General features: G+C 37.1%; 1 protein-coding gene across 3 annotated transcripts in view; it reads left to right on the forward strand.

The window, feature by feature from the left end:
• The window catches only part of SNX16 (sorting nexin 16), a 43,745-nt gene extending 26,367 nt beyond the window's left edge, over positions 1-17,378 (forward strand). The window contains exons 6-9 of one of the 3 annotated variants that reach the window (XM_023740289.1): positions 3,767-3,836; positions 13,058-13,194; positions 13,727-13,846; positions 14,517-17,378. In XM_023740289.1, coding sequence (XP_023596057.1) covers positions 3,767-3,836; positions 13,058-13,194; positions 13,727-13,846; positions 14,517-14,613 — 424 coding nt within the window. In that variant the 3' untranslated portion in view covers positions 14,614-17,378. Of the gene's footprint in view, positions 1-3,766; positions 3,837-13,057; positions 13,195-13,726; positions 13,847-14,516 lie in introns of those variants that run through there. The other 2 variants (XM_004385989.2, XM_023740292.1) reach the window with 2 other exon arrangements.
• The last annotated feature ends 1,974 nt before the right edge of the window (positions 17,379-19,352 follow it).

The following is a 19,352-nucleotide window of genomic DNA, read 5'->3' on the forward strand; positions in this document are numbered from 1 at the left end:
CAGCCATTTCAAGAAGTAGCATATGATCAGGAGCCAATGGTACTGTAGAAAGAAGTCCAAGCTGCACTGAAGGCATTGGTGAAAAACAAGGCTCCAGAAATTGACAGAATATCAGATGAGATGCTTCAACAAACAGATGCAACACTGGAAGTGCTCATTCATCTACGCCAAGAAATTCGGAAGACAGCAACCCGGCCAGCCAAATGGAAGAGATCCATATTTATGCCTATTCCCAAGAAAGGTGATCCAACTGAATGTGGAAATTATCAAACAATATCATTAACATCACACGCAAGTAAAATTTTGCTGAAGATCATTCAAAAGCGGCTGTAGTAGTATATCGACAAGAACTGCCAGAAATTCAGGCCAAATTCAGAAGAGGACGTCGAACCAGGGATATCATTGCTGATGTCAGATGGATCCTGGCTGAAAGCAGAGAATGCCAGAAAGATGTTTTACCTGTGTTTTTTTGACTATGCAAAGGCATTCGACTGTGTGGATCATAACAAATTATGGATAACATGAAGAATGGGAGTTCCAGAACACTTAATTGTGCTCATGAGGAATCTGTACCTAGATCAAGAGGCAGTTGTTCAAACAGAACAAGGGGATACTGCATGGTTTAAAGTCAGGAAAGGTGAGCGTCAGGGTTGTATCCTTTCACCATATCTATTCAGTCTGTATGCTGAGCAAATAATCTAACAAACTGGGCTATATGAAGAAGAACAGGGCATCAGGACTGGAGGAAGACTCATTAACAACCTGCGTTATGCAGATGACACAATCTTGCTTGCTGAAAGTGAAGAGGACTTCAAGCACTTACTGATGAAGATCAAAGACCACAGCCTTCAATATGGATTACACCTCAACATAAAGAAAACAGAAATCCTCACAACTGGACCAATAAGCAACATCATGATAAACGGAGAAGAGATTGAAGTTGTCAAGGATTTCATTTTACTTGGATCCACAATCAGCAACCATGGAAGCAGCAGTCAAGAAGTCAAAAGACGCATTGCATTGGGCAAATCTGATGCAAAAGACCTCTTTAAGGTGTTGAAAAGCAAAGATGTCACCTTGAAGACTAAGATGCGCCTGACCCAAGCCATGGTGTTTTCAGTTGCCTCATTTGCATGCAAAAGCTGGACAATGAACAAGGAAGACCGAAGAAGAATTGATGCCTTCGAATTGGGGTGTTGGTGAAGAATATTGAATATACTGTGGACTGCCAAAAGAACGAGCAAATCTGTCTTGGAAGGAGTACAAGCAGAATGCTCCTTAGAAGCAAGGATGGCGAGACTACGTCTTAACATACTCTGGACATGTTATCAGGAGGGATCAGTACCTGGAGAAGGACATCATGCTTGGCGAAGTACAGGGTCTGCGCAAAAGATGAAGACCCTCAATGAGATGGATTGACACAGTGGCTGCAACAGTGGGCTCAAGCGTAACAATTGTGAGCATGGTGCAGGACCTGGCAGTGTTTGTTCTGTAGTACTTAGGGTCGCTATGAGTCGGAACCAACTCAATAGCACCTAACAACAGCAACGTATAGTTTGGAAATACATTAAAACTCTTTTAAAGAGAATCAAAGGAAGAGATGAAGTTACAGTGCAGAGTTACCTTACAATAAACACAGTGCTGAAGGAGACCATCGGTGTTCTCCTCATCTTCAGGCAAGTCAACAGCTTGATGCAATTTTAAAATAGAGTTTTTTCCAGACACACTAAAAAGTGCTTGTCTTAGTCATCTAGTGCTGCTCTAATAGGAATACCACAAGTGGATGGCTTTAACAAAGATAAATTTATTTTCTCACAGTCTAGTAGGCTAGAAGTCCAGATTCAGGGCATCAGCTCCAGGGGAAGGCTTTCTCTCTGTCGGCTCTGGGGAGGAAGGTCCTCGTCATCATCAGTCTTCCCCTGGACTAGGAGCTTCTCTGTGCAGGAACCTTGGGTCCAAAGGATGCACTCTGCTCCTGGTGCTTCTTTCTTGGTGGTGTGAGGTCCCCACTCTCTGCTTTCTTCCCTTTCCTTTTATCTCTTGAGAGATAAAAGGTGGTGCAGGCCACACCCTAGGGAAACTCCTTTACATTGGATCAGGGGTGTGACCTGGGTAAGGGTGGTGTTACAATCCCACCCTAATCCTCTTTAACATAAAATTACAATCACAAAATGGAGGACAATCACACAATACCAAGAATAATGGCCCAGCCAAATTGATACACATGTTTTTGGGAGGACATAATTCAATCCATGACAATGCTCTAGGTAATAAAAGGAATAGAAAAATACAGAATTCCAGATGGCTGGATTTTCCTTAGCCATATAGGTTTCTGTCCTGTCCTGATGTGTTTCTTGCCTATATATTGTCATAGTCAAGTGGAAGCAAATGTATTAAAGACTGAACACAGAACAAAGATTAAGGGGCTATGTTGAACCTAACAGTAAACATGTTAAACCAAAAAAAAAAAAAACTTTAAAATTGACTGTTGTTGTTGTGTACTGGCAAGTAGATCCCAACTTATAGTGACCCTATAGGACAGAGTAGAACCGCCCCAGAGGGTTTCCTAGGCTGAAATCTTCACAGGAGCAAATCACCAGGTCTTTTCTCCCACAGAACCACTGATGGATTTGAACTGCCAACTTCTCGGTTAGCAGCCAAGTGCTTAACCATTGCGCCACCAGGGCTCCTTTTTAAATTGACAACTGTATGTCAATAGACCATTTAATAATGTAGAATTTGATTTTATATATTACTTGAATTTCTTGGTTTGTTTATAGATCCTTGTTGTTGTTAGGTGCTGTCAGGTCAGCTCGGACTCATGGTGACCCTATGTACAACAGAACAAAACACTGTCCAGTCCTGTGCTATCCTCATAATTGTCGTTATGCTTGAGCTCATACATTGATAATATATGGAAAATATAAAATGGTAATATATAGAAAATCAATAAGCAGAAAGAACCGTAGCACACATAGGCGTTCAATAAATATTTGTTGAATCTAGAAACTATTTGTTCTGTAAGCCTTCACCTGAAGTACAATAAAATATAAAAAAATAAAAATTTATTGAATCTAAATTCTCAAATCCATATTCAAAGCAGGAGTGATGGCTTCCTTTTCTAGGGAAAAAAAGTATCAGCTTTTTCACAAGAAAAGTTTTCTGAAACACTGCTATGTCCCAGAGACTTGGGTGTGTCTCTCCCTGAATAGGGGTAAAGCCCGGAGCTGGGGCTGTCCTCCCCTGCCTAGTGCTGTTGAAGCAGAAGAGATGTAACTGCAAAGTGTTTGTATATCGAGGTTGTAAAACCAGTTTAAAATACCTTAGAAGTATCCACTGAAAGAAATAATTAAGTACAAAATAGAACTTGTATTTATTCCTAACAGGATAATGACTTCGTTCATCTAGTTCAGACTAATATTTCTTTGAAAGTCATTTTCTTAAAAATAAACACGCTATTCACCATTTAGATTGGCCTCCTGTACCATTATTCTGAATTTATCTCCTATAGTTTCATGTAACAGTAAATTCCCTGTCTGTTTATGTTCATAAGATCTTAGAAAATAGCTTACAATCTTTATATCTTCTATAGATTTGACATTTATATTTGGTGACTTGTATGAAAACATGAGCCAACTTGCTTAGTTTGGTATAGCAGCAGAACCAACTGGGTTAAAACACTAAATAGCCTCAAAATGACTTGCCTTTTGCTATCTTTTGTAAATTTATTTGTACCCTAGCTCATTTTTTTTTTTTCTTTGAAAAGCCTTGCAGTGAGAGAGTTTCTTTGTCTGGATGATCCACCAGGTCCATTTGATAGCCTAGAAGAAAGCAGGGTAAGTGCTGTGTTATATATTACATAAAAAGAGGAACAAATAATCCAGTACAATAACCTCATTGTTTCTTGAATGGACGAGCAAAATATTATAATTTCAGACTATGGTAGTTTTGCTCAGAAAGCTTTTAATGTTTAAGGCAAACGTTTTATTTCATTTTAAACACATGGAGCTAGTTAAGTGAAAAAAACAAAGATTAATTCATGTCATATAGTTAATGAACCTCTAAAATTAAACCCTGCATTATACTCTCTTTACTATTGTACAAAAAAAAGAAAAAAATGATTTTGGGATTTATTTGACTACATTAAAAGTACTATTTGTATGCTGAATTTTATTCCATCTAAGTGTCGAAGTAAAGAACCTACAGTTCAAATCAAATTTAAAAGTGATTGTTCTGTTATCATCAGTGGTGGAAGTGATTGTGCTGTTATCAGTTCAGCTCATGCCTGATGCTACTCAGATTACATTAATTGACGTATTAAAGTGGCCTGTTTCTTGAAACAATAAGCTAGATTCACAAAACAGATTTGGTAATAATAGATTGGCTAAGGTTTTATGCAAGTTTTTCCCTAAATGTTTATTAATGTTTAAATGAAACGTATTTCATTGGTAAGTTGGTAATGTTTTTCAGTTAAACTGAATGAGTTCTTTCTGTTAGAGCGAATGCTGTCTCTTTTTTAAACAGCTTTCTAGTTTTCACCCATGATTCCCCCAGTGTAAGTGCATAATTTAATACTTTTTACTGAATTGGCAGAGTTGTGTCACTATCACCACAGTCGAGTTTTGAATTATTTTTGTCACCTCGAAAAAATGTAGCCTGTTTTCAGGTAGCTCACACTCTCAGCCCCAGGCAACCACTGATCTGCTTTCAGTCTCAACAAGTGTGCCTTTTCTGTATATTTCATATAAATCGAAACACATACTACATATACATGTATATATTTATATGTATGTACACATACATACATATCTGTGTGTAGATAGATCTGTAATCTTTTGTATCTAGTTTCTTTCATTTAACAATGTTTTTGAGGTTCATCTATGTTATAGCCTCTATCACAATCTCATTCCTTTTTATTCCTAAAGCAGTTTTCCATTATATGGATTTACCACATTTTGTTTATCCAGACACCAGCTGACAGACATTTGGATTGTTTCCAGTTTTACACTGTTATAAATATTGCTGCTGTGAACAATCTTCTAGAAAGCTTCTTGTAAACATCTTTTCATTTCTCTTGGGTCAGTCCCTAGGAATGGAATTCTTTGGTCATATGGCAAGCTTATGTTGAACTTTTTCAAGAAACAGACTGTTTTCTAAAGTGGTTGTACCATTTTACCTTCCCACTAGTAGTATGTGTAAGTCCTGTTTTCTCTACATCCTCACCAACATTGGATATTGTGTTTTCTAGGATTATAGCTGTTCTCATGGGTGTGTAGTGGTATTTCATTGTAATTTTAATTTGCATTTCCCTAATGACTATTAATGTTGAGCACCTTTATGGAAGCCGTTGACTTCTTTAAGGAAATGTCTAAGTCTTTTTGCCAATTTTTTTTAAATTTTTCTGTTTATCATATTGAGTTGTAAGGGTTTTTCATTTTGGGTAAAAGTCCTTTATCAGATATATGATTTGCAGATATTTTCTCCCAGTCTGTGTGTGTCTTTTCATTTTCTAAATGGTGTCTTTTGAAATGCAATTTTTTTTAGTTCTAATGAAGTCTGTTTTATCTTTTTTTTTTTTTTAAGTAGATCATGCTTTTGGTGTTGTATCATAAGAACTCTTTGCCTAATTCAAGGTTACGAAGATGATTTTCTCCTACATTTTTTTCAAGAAATTTTATAGTTTTAGCTCTTACTTTAGGTATATGATCCATTTTTTTTATAAGGCAGGAGGTAAGATTCTTACATTCCTATAGATTTCCAATTTTTTCAGCACCGTTTATTGAATTGTATTGGCACCTTTGTCAAAAATCAAACAACCATAAATGTTAAGGGTTTATTTCTGGACTGTCATTTCTGTTCCATTCATCAGTTTGCCTATCCTATGCCAGGGCTACGTTGTCTCCTTCACTGAAGCATCACAGTATGTTTTGAGATCAGGTAGTGTAAGTACTCTAACTTTGACCTTCTTTTTTACAGTTGTTTTGGCTTTGCAGTTCTATAAAAATTTAGGATCACCCTACTAATTTCTACAAAAAGTCTATGAAATTTTTTTAGGAATTACATTGAATCTATAGGTCATTTTCCAGAAAATTGCTATCTCAAAATATTGAGTCTTACAGTGCATAAACATGAAACATCTTTAGATCTTCTTTAATTTCCCTGAGTGTTTTGAAGTGTTTTACACTTCTTTCACAAACGTATTCCAAAGTTCTGTGATTGGAATTGTTTTCCTATGTCATTTTCAAATTATTCATTGCTAGTATCAATGGCAACTAACAACAAGTATTTAGAAACACAGTAGATTTTTAAGATATTAATCTTATATCCTGTAACATGACCTGACTTAAATGTGTTTATTCTAGTAGATTTTTTTTGTGGATTCCTTAGGATTTTCTACATATAGGATCATGTCATCTGCAAATAAAGACAGCTGAACTTCCTGGGTGCCATTAAGTTCTTTATTTTCTTTCTTTCTGTATTTCCCACACACACCCCTTTATAGGTGGCCAAGAACCTCCAGTAAATATTAAGTAGAAGTGGCAAGAACAAACATCCTTGCTTTCTTCCCAATCCTAGGGGGAAATATTTCAGGTTTTCATCGCTAAGTATGATGTTAGCTATAGGTTTGTCTTGTATCAAGTTGCTTGATAGTGTTGTTTAAGTCTCTGTATCTTTGCTGATATCCTTGCTGGTTTTCTGTCTACTTGTTCATCTGTTATTTAGATATGACTGATTGCTGTTGAATCAATTTGGACTCATAGTGACCCCACAGGACAGAGTAGAACTGTCCCATAGGGTTTCCAAGGAGCGCCTGGTGGATTCTAACTGCCAGCTTTTGTGGTTAGCAGCGGAACTCTTAACCACTATGCCCCTGATATAGGTGTTGGAATACCTGGCTGTCATTGAGTTGTCTGCCTCTTGCAGTTGTGTTAATTTTTACCTCATGTATTTGGGGCCACTTAGGTGCATATACGTTAATAATTGATACGTTTTCCTCGTGATGTATTGTCCTAAGGTTCAGTGTAATGAATGAACCTTTTACCATTGTGAAATGTCCCTTTCTGTCTCTAGTGGTTGTACTCTTAAAGTCTGTTTTGTTTGATATTAATATAGCCACTCTACCTCTCTTACGGTTACTGTTTGCATAGGATCTTTTTCCAAGCTTTTGTGCCTTTCTGCACCTTTCGGTCTAAGGTGTATCTCTTGTACATAGGGTTGTACATGGGTTGGGTCTTGTTCTTTTATTCAGCCTGACATCTGTGGCTTTTACATCTCTTTGTCATATCTTTTTTAGTCCTCTGTACCTCCTTTGCTGCCTGCTTTTGTTTTAAATAAATATTTTTTTTTAATATATCGTGTTGATTTCAATCAGAGTTTCTCAGCCTTCACACAATTGGCATTTTGGGCCTGATAATTCTTTGTTTGGGGGAGAGAGTTCTTACCTGTGAATTGGGATATTTAGCAGCACACCTGGCCTCTATCTACTAGATGCCGGTAGCATCTCCCCTCCCCCAGTTCGTGACACTCAAAAATAATCTCCAGACATCGCCAAGTGTCCTCCCAGGAGCAAAGTAACCCTTGGTTGAGAACCACTGATTTAGTAAATAAATCACCAAAATCAAAAAAACCAAACTTGTTGCTGTCAAGTCGATTCTGACTCATAGCGACCCTATAGGACAGGGTAGAACTGCCTCGTTGGGTTCCTAAGGTTGTAATTTTTATGGAAGCAGACTGCCGCATCTTTCTTCTATAGAGCGCCTGGTGGGTTTGAACCACCGACCTTTTGGTTAGATTAGCAGCCGAGCACTTAACAACTGCTCCGCCCAGGCTCCTTGTAAATCACCAAGGCAGTATTTAAGTTTCTACACTCAAGAAAGTAATATGGAGGAAATCTCCTAGAACCTTTCTCTAAAACAAATGTATTTCCTAGAACTGTACTTGAAATTAAATGTTTATTTGGACAGTAAATTTGTTCAGTGCTAGTTCTTCTCTTTCAAAATATAATCGACAGTGATTTTGCCAGATACATAGCTCTTTATTCTACAGACTTCGTTAAGCAACCTCTCATTTTAAGAAAAATTCCAAAAGTACCATAGTAATCCATACCCCTTGAAATATAAACTTACTCAAAGGATAATGAAGCCTTCAATCCAGTAAATCCTGACTCTCACCTGCTTAACAACTGCTTGTAATTATATAATTGAAGTATTCCTGGTGACTTACTGCTTTTGTTATTAGGTAGTGGGTCTCTTTGTGCCCAGCAATGTTTTTTGCCTTGAAATCCATTTGGTCTGATGTTAATAAAACTACACCTTTTGGGACAGGAGGGGGAGATTAGCTTGTGGCTGTCAAGTATTTTTCCAGCCTTATTTTGTTGGTGTGTCTCTTACAAACATCATATAGGCAGATTTTTGTGTTTTAATCTAATCTGAAAGTTTGTGTCTTTTAACTAGTGAGTTTAATTGTTATTTATAGTGATTACTGATACAGTTTATTTCTACTATTTTATTTTGTGCTTTTTATTTACTTTGCTTTTTTAATGTTGCTTTTTTCTCCTTTCCTCCCTTTTATAGATTTAATGAATTTTCTCTCTGCCCTTTTTTTTTTTTTTTTTTTGCTATACTCCTGGTTTCTAAGTTATATATTCAGTGTCTTTTATTCAGTGGTCATATGGTATTCTAATCTAATACTCTAGAACCAAGTGGTGTACAGCCCTACCCAAAGTTGGCCATTATTATGTTCTGTACAGTGGATGCTTTGTTTGCAGCTTGCTTTCCTCACCATTCCTTCTTTCATCCCACTCTTTCCTTTGGGGCTTAATTAACTTCTTTTTAAAGTACAGCCAGTCCCGGGTTGTGAGACAACTGTACTTGCCCTTTAATGTTATGTAAATTTGCCCTGACTTGGAAATGATGGAACCAACCCCTACTTGCAACAAATTCTTCATCACAGTCTTTACTTGCTACATGTGCAGCTTTTAAATGGTTGAAAAGGCTTCGAGCCTCTTCTTGTACTAACGTAACGCTAAATAAGAGTGGTAACACCTGTTACTGACTTACAAATTCGATTTAAAGGCACCGTTAGGAACAAATCTCGTTCGTAACCCGGGCACAGCATTTAATATTTCTTTCAGTGTGGGTCTGTTAGTAATGTTTAGGTCTTTGGTGTCTGAGTTTTTTTCACTCTTGCTCTCATTCTTGAACTGTGTTTGTGTGAGTGTGGAGGTGTTCTCCACCGCCTTTCACCTAGACTGTTGCGTGAGACGTGTGCTCCCCGTTTATTGTAGCCCCTTTGTTGGACTGTTTTTTCCCCTAGTGTTTTGGAGATCTTCTCTTTGATTTTGGTATTTGCAATTTCACTATCCTGTCTCTAAGTGTGTATTTATTTTTATTCTTCCTTGGGATTTTCCAAATCTAAAAATGCTAGTATTTCACCAGTTCTGAAAATTCTCCACTGTTTTCTCATGGTTAATATTGTTTTTCCCCCATTCTTTTTCCTTTTCCATCTGTCTTAACCATATCTTCGTACTGTCTATCTCTCTGTGTTTCATTCTGGATAATTTCCTTATGTCTGGCTTCTAGTTCACTACTGTTGTCTTGAGACAGGCTTATTTCACTATTTGATCCTTCCGTTCGTATTTTTAATGTTATTGACTATAGTTTTCATGTCTTGTCATTCTGTTTGATTTGTTTCATGTGTCCTTTAGTTTTTTTAATAGAGGCTTTTAAATATATATTTTCAAGTCATTGTAAATGCCCGTATTTGAGGTCTCCATCTAGTAGTTCTGTAATCTGGAGTCTCTGTGATCCTAATCCCCTGATGGATCTGTTCACTTTCTTTCATGTTAGATTGTTTCCATTGTGCTTTGTAATGTTGGATTGTAAATTCACTTTCATGAGAACTCTGTCTACAGGGACCTTGTTCAGCCTAGGTTGAGGGTGTATCATTCCATAGAAGTTTCTGTTTGCTTCTGAAAGAATACCTTGGTTGTCATTGGTCCTGGACTTTATTTATTTAATGCTAGTTTCTCAGTTTGATTGTTTCTGACCAAATGTAATAGGGTAAATTCAAATCCAAAATTCATATGAGACATTGACCGATGGTTATGGATTCTTCAGGGGAGACGATCTTGCCCACCTAGAGGCATGATGAGACAAGCAGTCAGTGTTTCTTGTATTCCTGTGTTCAAGGATGACCTTTATTACTGGTTTAGCTCTTTAGGGTCCTTGCTTTATTACTGGTCACTGACTCCCCCACCCCCAAAGTGTGCCTGAGTCCTCATTTCTTATCCCATCCTGGATCCTGGTGTTCCAAGCCAGGCTCTAAGGTAACCGAAATCAGCATCCTCTCCTGGACACTTCTTCCCTGCTCCCTCAGCTGTAGCGTCAGTGGATGTGCTTAGGCACTTGTTTTAATTTCTCTTCATTTTGCCCCCAAAACTTACCTTTCTTTCTTGTCCGCACAGCTGCTTAAACAGTTGAGGTATTTTATAGCTGGAAGCTTTAGTGTATCTGGCTTACCATACTTTTAGTAATGGAAGTTGTATGTTGTTGATTTATTTGTCTCTATGGTTTTCGGTTCTGCTTGAGTGATGGTTGAAAATTGTTCCTTTTTTCATAATGTTGTGAATATACTCAGATTTTTAAATGTGGAAATGTTTATATAATGTCTGTCTTACGTGGTTGGAGCCCTGGTGGCTTAGTGGTTAAGAGCTATGGTGTGCTACGGCTGCTAACCAAAAAGGTCAGCAGTTCAAATCCACCAGCCACTCCTTGGAAACCCTATGGGACATTTCTACTCTGTCCTGTAGGGTCACTATGAGTCGGAATCAACTTGACGGCAGTGGGCTTGGTTTTTTGGTTATCTTATGTGGTTAGATGAAAAAAGCAAGCCAGAGAATGGTGTGCATTATATACTCCCATCTATATTAAAACAAATATTTGAGAAACTGAAAGTAATTCAGTTTGGTTGGAACATGGGTATGTGGAGGACCAGAGGAAGGGAAAGGTAAGAGAGCAAGCTGTGAAGTTGGAGTGAAAGGCATATACCACATCATTAAGGTACCTTGTTTGCCAAGGTTGGAGATTTGACTTTATGCCATAGGCAGTGTTGAATCACAGGTAACATGATCACATCTGTTTTTAAGAAAACCAGCTTTGTGGAGAGTGGATTGGAAGAGTGCCAGAGTGAACATAGGCAGGCCAAAGAGTTTACAGGTACTGTAGTTTAGTTAAAAACTAAAGGCAGTGGTAATGGGGATAGAAAGTAAATGATTAAAATACAAGAGATGTTGACGAGATAATGGGGGAGAACGGGAATGGAGAAAGGAAAAGACGTGATCACCCTTAAGCTGTAGAAATGAGGGAAATGAATGACTAAGGTGACTGCCTGGTGGCTTGGGTGATTAGATGGTAGAGCGTATGTTCCTTTGGAGGCATTTTCTCTTTGATTTGTCATTGATACATCCAAATGAAGGGACCTGGAGGCATTTTGAATGGTATCTGTGTAATCAGGAAAGTTTTGGGCTGGAGATTAACCAAAAAAGAAAACAATTGGAAGGTGGTAACATAGAGAATAGATGACAGCTGAAGTGATGAGAGTAATTGTCACTGCCCAGGATGGCACGTAGAGCAGGAGAAACTAACCAAGGACAAGACTCTGATGAATGCCCACGTGCAAAGAACAGGCTCGAGGCTAGGGAGTAACTGTCAGAGTTAGGAAAGGAATCAGGAAGGTTTACAAAGGCCAGTGAGAGGGAATCGTGTGAAAAAATAACAGTGATAAATAAGCCAACAATGACATGCTGCAGAGAAGTCAAGGGGATAGTACCTAAAAACAGTGCTTTGGATTTGACAATTAGAAGGTCATTGTTAGCTTTTACCTAGGCATAATCAATAGAGGAAATGAGACTAAACCCGTTAATGTAATGGTTTGAGTAATGAATGAAAGCTAAATTTAGGTGATGAAAAAACTTTTTCTTGTAGCTCATTTTGAAAGAGAAGAGATAACATAGTGTCTAGAAAGACGTATGGTCAAGCGAGTGGTGGAGGTGATTTTGTTCTTATATGGGAGAGAGTTTTAGGATTTACTTAATAAGCTTCAGGGATGAAACCAGGAGGGTGGAAAAGGTTGCAAATCTGAGAGGGTAAATGATGGCACAAGCTCCCAGGCTCTTCTTTAATGCGAAGAACCAAGTGAATGGATTAGCCTTGAGGACAGAAGATAGGATGAGTCTGGATGCCAGTGTACGTAGGACTCGGAGAGTCTGTGATTTTTTTTTTTTCTGATGTAGGAAGCAAGATCATCTGCTGGGCTCTGGAGCAACAGCAGTGACAATCATGTAGGAAATTTGAGGGGAGGGAAGGGTCTAAAATAGTCACAAGAGGAGACAAGTCGTAGCTAATAGGAACAATGAATAAGATTGATCAGCAACATTGAAAGCGTCACCAAGTTAAGTGACCAGATTTCTGTCATGGCATCATTCATGGTAGTGTGATTATATTTGTTTTAATCTTTATTTCATCAGTGTTCAGCATCCTGGATATAGAAGCAGAGAACATGAACCACTGGGTTTTGAGTAAATATGGTGAAAAGAGGCAGAGGGAAAGCGGTGTTGAAGGTGCTGTCAAGGAAGTTGTTGTCACAGCAGTATGTCTGTTAATACAAAGGGAACCAATAGCCTTGGTTGTTTAAACATCGAATCAGGTAGGGCTGGGCAAAAGTAGATTAAGGAGAACAGAAACTATAGCAGCAGATATCAGTCTTCTTTTCCCCAGTTCAACATGAGAGGGAGACAAAATACTCACTCAGACACACGGCTTACTGTTGTAATAATTCTCAAGAAAAGTCTCCCAGGTGGATGGGGACTAAAGAAAGAACCAAGATAGCAGAGACCTAAAAAGCTGAGGGGAGAGACCAAATCACTGGGCTGTGTACATATTACTTTGATTATTCATGTTCTTTAACTCTTCAGTAATGCTCTTGAGAAAGGTACTGCATAAGTAATTATGTTTACCCTTTTTCTGCATGCGTTTGGGCTTTTTTGTTTTGTTTTTAGGCTTTCTGTGAAACTTTAGAAGAAACAAACTACCGCTTACAGAAAGAACTGCTTGAAAAGCAAAAAGAGGTGGAATCGCTGAAGAAGCTGCTCAGTGAGAAGCAGCTCCGTATCAACACTCTAGAGGACAGAATCAGGTGTGTCGGGATGCTGGCAAGTTTAGTCTGATGAGTTCAGCTTTAATGCTCCGTTGTTAAATGCCGTTTGTGTTTTAATGTGATTTAGGAAGTTTCTCCTTCTGAAAGTTGTAGGCTCTCGGCGTACTTCCCTGTTTTTGGAAAAACTGTCTTTTGATTATTTAGCAGGCCGAACATTTTTAAGGATGGGAAAAATTCAAAAAATTAACCTCTCACTGTTAAACAAAACAAACATTACTCATCTTAACGTATTTAAATGATAACTTTGTTTCTGGGAGCTTATGCCGGCTTTTCGTATATGAAAGCTCTAGTCTGCCTTCTCAGCAGCATATATTGAATTGATGCTGGAATTATTTTGCATTAGTTGTAATTACTAATTCCTCTGCTGACTCCCAGACTCAGCAATTTATTAGCTCTGTGACTGCATTAAGATGTAGCAGCAGAAGACCACTAAAGCCACAGGTATTCACAGCAGGAAGTTTATACGTGTTTCATCCATAGAAAGTAACTTGTTCTTGTAATTGACTTCTAGAATGTTGTCTTTAGAACCTGAAGACTCACTGTGCATGTCAGGAACAGAAGGTGGACAGATCCTGAAGGTGGAGTCCTCTGTACTTGAGTCAGATCAAGGTGTCTTGGATGAACCATCTAGGTATATAATGTTTTGTTTATTACAGCAGTTTTTGAGTAGTTGGAAGTACTTAGCTCTGTGTTACTTTTGTTAATAAACGCAGTTTTGTCATCCGTCTTCCAGCAAGTAGGGAAGAACCACAGACACTCTGTGCTCTTCCTGAACTGAGTCTTTGGCGTCAGGCTGGAAGCCATAGCTTTCTCATTAGTTGCTGTGAAGCTGTGTCTGAATTAATTGGGCTCTGGCTCAGTCTTCGTTAATTTTGTAAATCTTGACAAATTAATCTTCATTCAAAAAGTAGGACACTATAATAGCAACCACCCCACCTACCTAATAGGAATGATGAAAAGATAGTATATTTGAAAGTGCGTAGAATTTTTGTTACATATAAATCCAAGGTGATTGTTAATACTTAAGTGGTAGTGGTTAAATTATCATTATAAGCACAAATTTTATGTTGGTAAAGGTAATTACAAATGGGATTTTTATTGGTAAATGGTAGTTTGGAGATCTGAGAGTTAAAAATCTCTCTCCAAAGATGTTATTTGTTAGTGACAAGTTAAATATATTAAATTTCTGATTGAATATTTGCGTTCTTTATATAAGGTAAAAGATTTGTAAAAGTTAATAGTGAAGTGAAATAGCATTCATCCAATCCCTTCATTAGACGTGTTTCTCTTTTTTTTTGCAGAGCTGATAGTAAGCCATGCTTAAGTTGTAGTGAACTTGAAAATTCTGTGTCAGAGATAGAAGTAGCAGAAGTGGCTTATAATGCTGACGAAGACTAATGCATCTCAAGCATCTCCCTCCATTTTGACATTTTAGTAAATTAGAACCTAGTTGCAGTTATTTTTTTAAAAAAGGACTGTGAAACATTTACAGAAAAAGCAAGAATGTACATGTATAAAGTTTACATAAAGAAAAAATATTTAAGTTATTGGGATAGGAAGTATATTCGCTGCTGCTTTTAATCATCTTTTATCCACTTTTGTATTCAATACACTAAAAAAATCTAGAATTCTGTTACCGAAACTCATGTTCTTAAATACTGTACATAAATGATAATGGTATTTTGCCACTATATTTTGCTCCAAACTGACATGTATGTGTATTTTTTTTTAATCACCAGTTATATTCGTCAAATAGAAATTAATTGCACGTTCCTATCGGGATGATTATATACTTCTTTGTATCTCTGACATATTTTCATTAGTGGTTTAAATTAATGAACATCATAGTAAGAAAGACAAGCTGAATTGTAAATGTTGACATTTTTACCATCTCTAAATGAAAATTGGTTGTTTGGAATGTTAATACTATTTAAAAGAAAAGGAAATGACATGCCTTTCTAGTACCAAAGAAAAACTGTTTGAAAGAGCTGAAATCACAGAGTTAAGTGATAAAAATAGCCTTGATTTGAAAAGCTAATTCATGAATGTCGAGGGACTATAATACCATGGAACCCTGGTGGCTCAGTAATTAAGAGCTTGGCTGCTCACCAAAAGGTCAGCAGTTCGAGTCCACCAGCTGCTCCTTGGAAACCCTATGGGGACAGGTCTGCTGTATCCTCTAGGGTCACAATGAGTCAGAATCGGCTCGAAGGCAATGGATAATACCATGTCCTGATTTATTATAATATGTTATGCTTGTTTATTTTCCATATAATCTTAAATCTCTACCTGTAGAATCCATGGGTTTGCCTTTTTCAGCACACTACCTCTTTTTCTAATCAAGGCATACTCTTTGGAAAATATAGAGTCTAAGCAAATAGGAAGTTACACAAAAAGAGAAGAAAAGAAAAAGCCATATATGCTAGAAAGCTCCTAGCTAGGCTGACTCCTCTGGTATGGCGTTTTTATTTCTGTATATGTGAAGATGTTGCTGTAATGTATTGTGACTGATTTTAATATATTTAGCCAAGCGATGCACTTTATGATAATTAAACTCTTTTGTGCCAAGTTTAATTGGTGAATTCCTTTAGTAAGTGGAGTTAGGAGAAGGAATTATGTAGTGCCTTTAGCCTTGCACATTTTACAGAAGGGTCCTAGGGTCTGTGAGTCAGCTTTATGAAAATGTTTTCTGCTTATTTCAGCTTTGCATTTAGTTACTGAAAGTGCCTTGTTTCATTTTACCGTATGAAGTTACTCATTTATTTGGTTTCTACTGTTTTACCAGTTGCTGTTAATCTGCACTGTAATCCTGCTAGCATTTGGAAATCCCATGTGTTATACTGAGCTGCATATGCTTTCTAAACACGGAGGGAAATAGAAACAATCTCCAGTTCTTTGTTTCTTTACTGTAAAAGTTTATGAGTATCTTGATTGATGTACATGCTAAGATACAGTTGTTTAAAATTCCACTCATAAAGATCAGCACATTCAGTGGCTGTTGTTAATCTCTGATCTAAAAAAGAGACTATTTTTTACTAAAGTACCAAAATTTTTAAAGTCTTTGTCAAAATACACAGGTGTGCTCTATCTCAGAATTTTCCACAAAGTATATATTACAAATGTGTTTACTGTGCTTGGAGACAGAAAAATTTCAATATAATGAACCGGTCTACTTGTTCATTTAAAAAATACCATTCTAGACCTTGCAAAAGGTTTTAAAAGAACAATCATTTAAATCGATTAATACCATTTTCAGTCTAATAAAACAAGGTGATTTTTGCCAAATTCCAGATATTACAGTGCTATGTATCTGCCTTAAAGTGAACCACACCCACTTTTAAAATCTGGCCTTTCAGAAGATGGTATTTGTAGTTTTGGATGGGGGAAGAATAACTCTGTTAATTAGGTAAGCCATTATTATTTATATTTAGAATTTACTTTTTTTTACTTTTATAATGCATTTTATTCCCAGTATTCTATTCATTTAATAAATTATTTTTTTCAGTACAGCAGGAGCTATGTTGTTAAGATATTGAATATCTTTTTCCCGCTCCAATTTCTGTGTTCTTCTCCCTACTCCCGGTTGTTGTTACAAATTAAGTTATCTTTAAGTGCTGCATTTCACAGATGTGGAGTGAGTCTGTGATTTTCTTTTTACATTTACATGTCACATTACTGATAATTTTAAGTCTCGTCAGCAGGTGCAATGAACGTCAGATGTAACCAATATTAATAAAAAACTAAACATAACTGAACCAGAAAAACACTTTCGTGGATAATCTTTTACCTTTTTTTAAGATTTCAGTTCACGTATAGGTAGTTCAACCATGAAACTTAGCATTAAAAATTATATTTTAAATATATATTTATTTGTTCAAAATGTATTTTATCTGTTAACTACTCTGAGATTAGCCATTGGGAAGTACATTTAGAAAACCGTGTTCCTCAAATACGTATGTAGTCTTGTTCGGCTATCTGTTGTATTAGGAGGGAACAGTGGCTTAAGTCTAAACATAATGCATACCTGTGGTTTTAAAGTGGGTTTTATCACTAATAAGGACAGAGGTGGTTTTGGATTCTGTTAAAACCAGTGTCTTTTCCCAGAGAGAGGAACCCAAACATTACCCTCTGGAGACCGTCAGAGAGCTCCGTGTTTGCCCCACATGTCACTGTTCATTGAGTTTCCTGTACTTCACCGCACTTGCTGCTGGGCTTCTATACTGTTGCCTTTTACCAGGGAAAAGCAATCATCAAAACTTGTGTTTTCAACAAATATGTTTTAATCCTGTTGGCTGCTTTTCACACCATGTACCCTTTATGGGGACCCATGGGAGAAAGTTCTCTTAAGTCTCAGTACCAGTAAAACTGACCTTTTGCTGAAAGATTGATTTGTTTTTATATTAAAGACTCAGTTACTTACATGGGTTTTGTTTTGCCTTTTTGGCGCCTCTGAGCCTAATTGTTTTCACCTCTAGCTACTGCATAGAACCGTATGCATTATGCTTTGTGCAGTAATCGTTGGCTTTATTGTATTTGTCTATCTTTATTTTTCTCCTAACTCTAGCTTTCTTCCCTATTTAATTTATCCCGTTAGAACACATGTAATTTTGTTCTGATGACGTCTCAGACTTGAACAACATCTTAGACTACATTTAGGTAAGAACTTGTCATATCCTTGCACTTGATCTTAAACAATCACTGCCACCACCAAGTGATGCCAGTAATTACAAACAGTTAAATTATCCTTCTCTTTTAAAAATGCCTTTAGGTAAGATCAGTGAATATGGAATGCAAACTGAGAAATGCTAGCTGGTGGCAAGCTATGGGTAGGTTTTTGGCCAGAGCACATAGTGATTAAGTCATGGTTTTAACCATAGCCTCAAATTAGAACAGACGCCCCTTGCCAGTTACATACAGCGAGGTGATGTCTGAAGTCCTTTGCTAAAGTGTGAGATATAAAGCTCCACCTTGTCATTATTGAGCCCTTAACTCTAGAGGACTTACCCTCTAGAATTAGTTGATCTGCCAGTTCAAGCTTTCGGTTATCTTGCATAGCAAACACTGTCCATAGTCCAACCCAACAGATACTTGCAATCCTCTTCTTTGCCACGTCCAGGATAGGAGTTGGAAAAGCTAAATACTTACTTTCTCGGCTCTGGGTTTGGAGATGTGACACAATTATGGACAGTGAGACAAGGGAAAGTCTGCTGGTGGCTTCTGGGAAGTCTTGCTTTTCCTGAAAGCAGGCAGACATGCTCAGATACAGTCCCTTCCTCTTGTTTTGTTCTCACATTTGCTGTCCAGAGGTACTGTGGCAGACGTGAGGTGTGACCAGCATAGGGAAGGGTAAGAGGAGCACAGAGATTCTGCCTCCTTCAGCAACTGTAATTCGTGGATTTTTTTTTGCTAATTGTAACCAAAAACATTTCTAATTGATGTACCAAAATAAAAGCTATCTTAATTTGGATTGCAGATTATAATCTTAAGGAACAAAAGCTTTCAAAAAAAAAAAAAAGCTTTTCTGTCTGTAGTGATAGTGTTTTTTTGTTTGTTTTTTTAAAGCTCAAGAGGAGAGAAGCGTCTTTTAGACATAACTGTTGTTGCTAGGTGCCATCCATTAGACATAACTTAAGTCCCTTAACTTTTGAGGCTCCTCTGGCAAATCAAATATGAAAGAGAATACAAATAGTCTATTTTCTAGATATAGTATAGGAACATCATTGAAATAGTTACAGAAATACTTCACAGTTCAAAAGATCAAAGTAGATGGCCTTTTCATTCATTTGTCCATTCAGCAAACATTTATTGTGCATCGACTATGACTTGGCACTGAGTTATAAAAATTAAGAAACAGACATGAGTTCTTGGTTCTTTCTTAGTAATCCATGTCCCTAATGCATTTTCTGATCAGCTTTGTGGTTTCTTTAGAGTGAATACTCAAGACCTGTGGGAAAGAATCTGTGACAGAAAGCTGCTCGATTTTTCGTTTTTTTCAAACTTGTGCTGCTATCTGGCTATACTTTTACCAAGTTCTTTCCAAATCATTTGACCTAGTTTTCCCACAAATATTTTGCATTCATATTTCATTAGTTCATACTATATTAATCAACTTATTTTAAATTCAACTTTAAATACAG

This window comes from Trichechus manatus, unplaced genomic scaffold, assembly GCF_000243295.1.
Source record: "Trichechus manatus latirostris isolate Lorelei unplaced genomic scaffold, TriManLat1.0 scaffold00152, whole genome shotgun sequence".
NCBI lineage: Eukaryota > Metazoa > Chordata > Mammalia > Sirenia > Trichechidae > Trichechus > Trichechus manatus.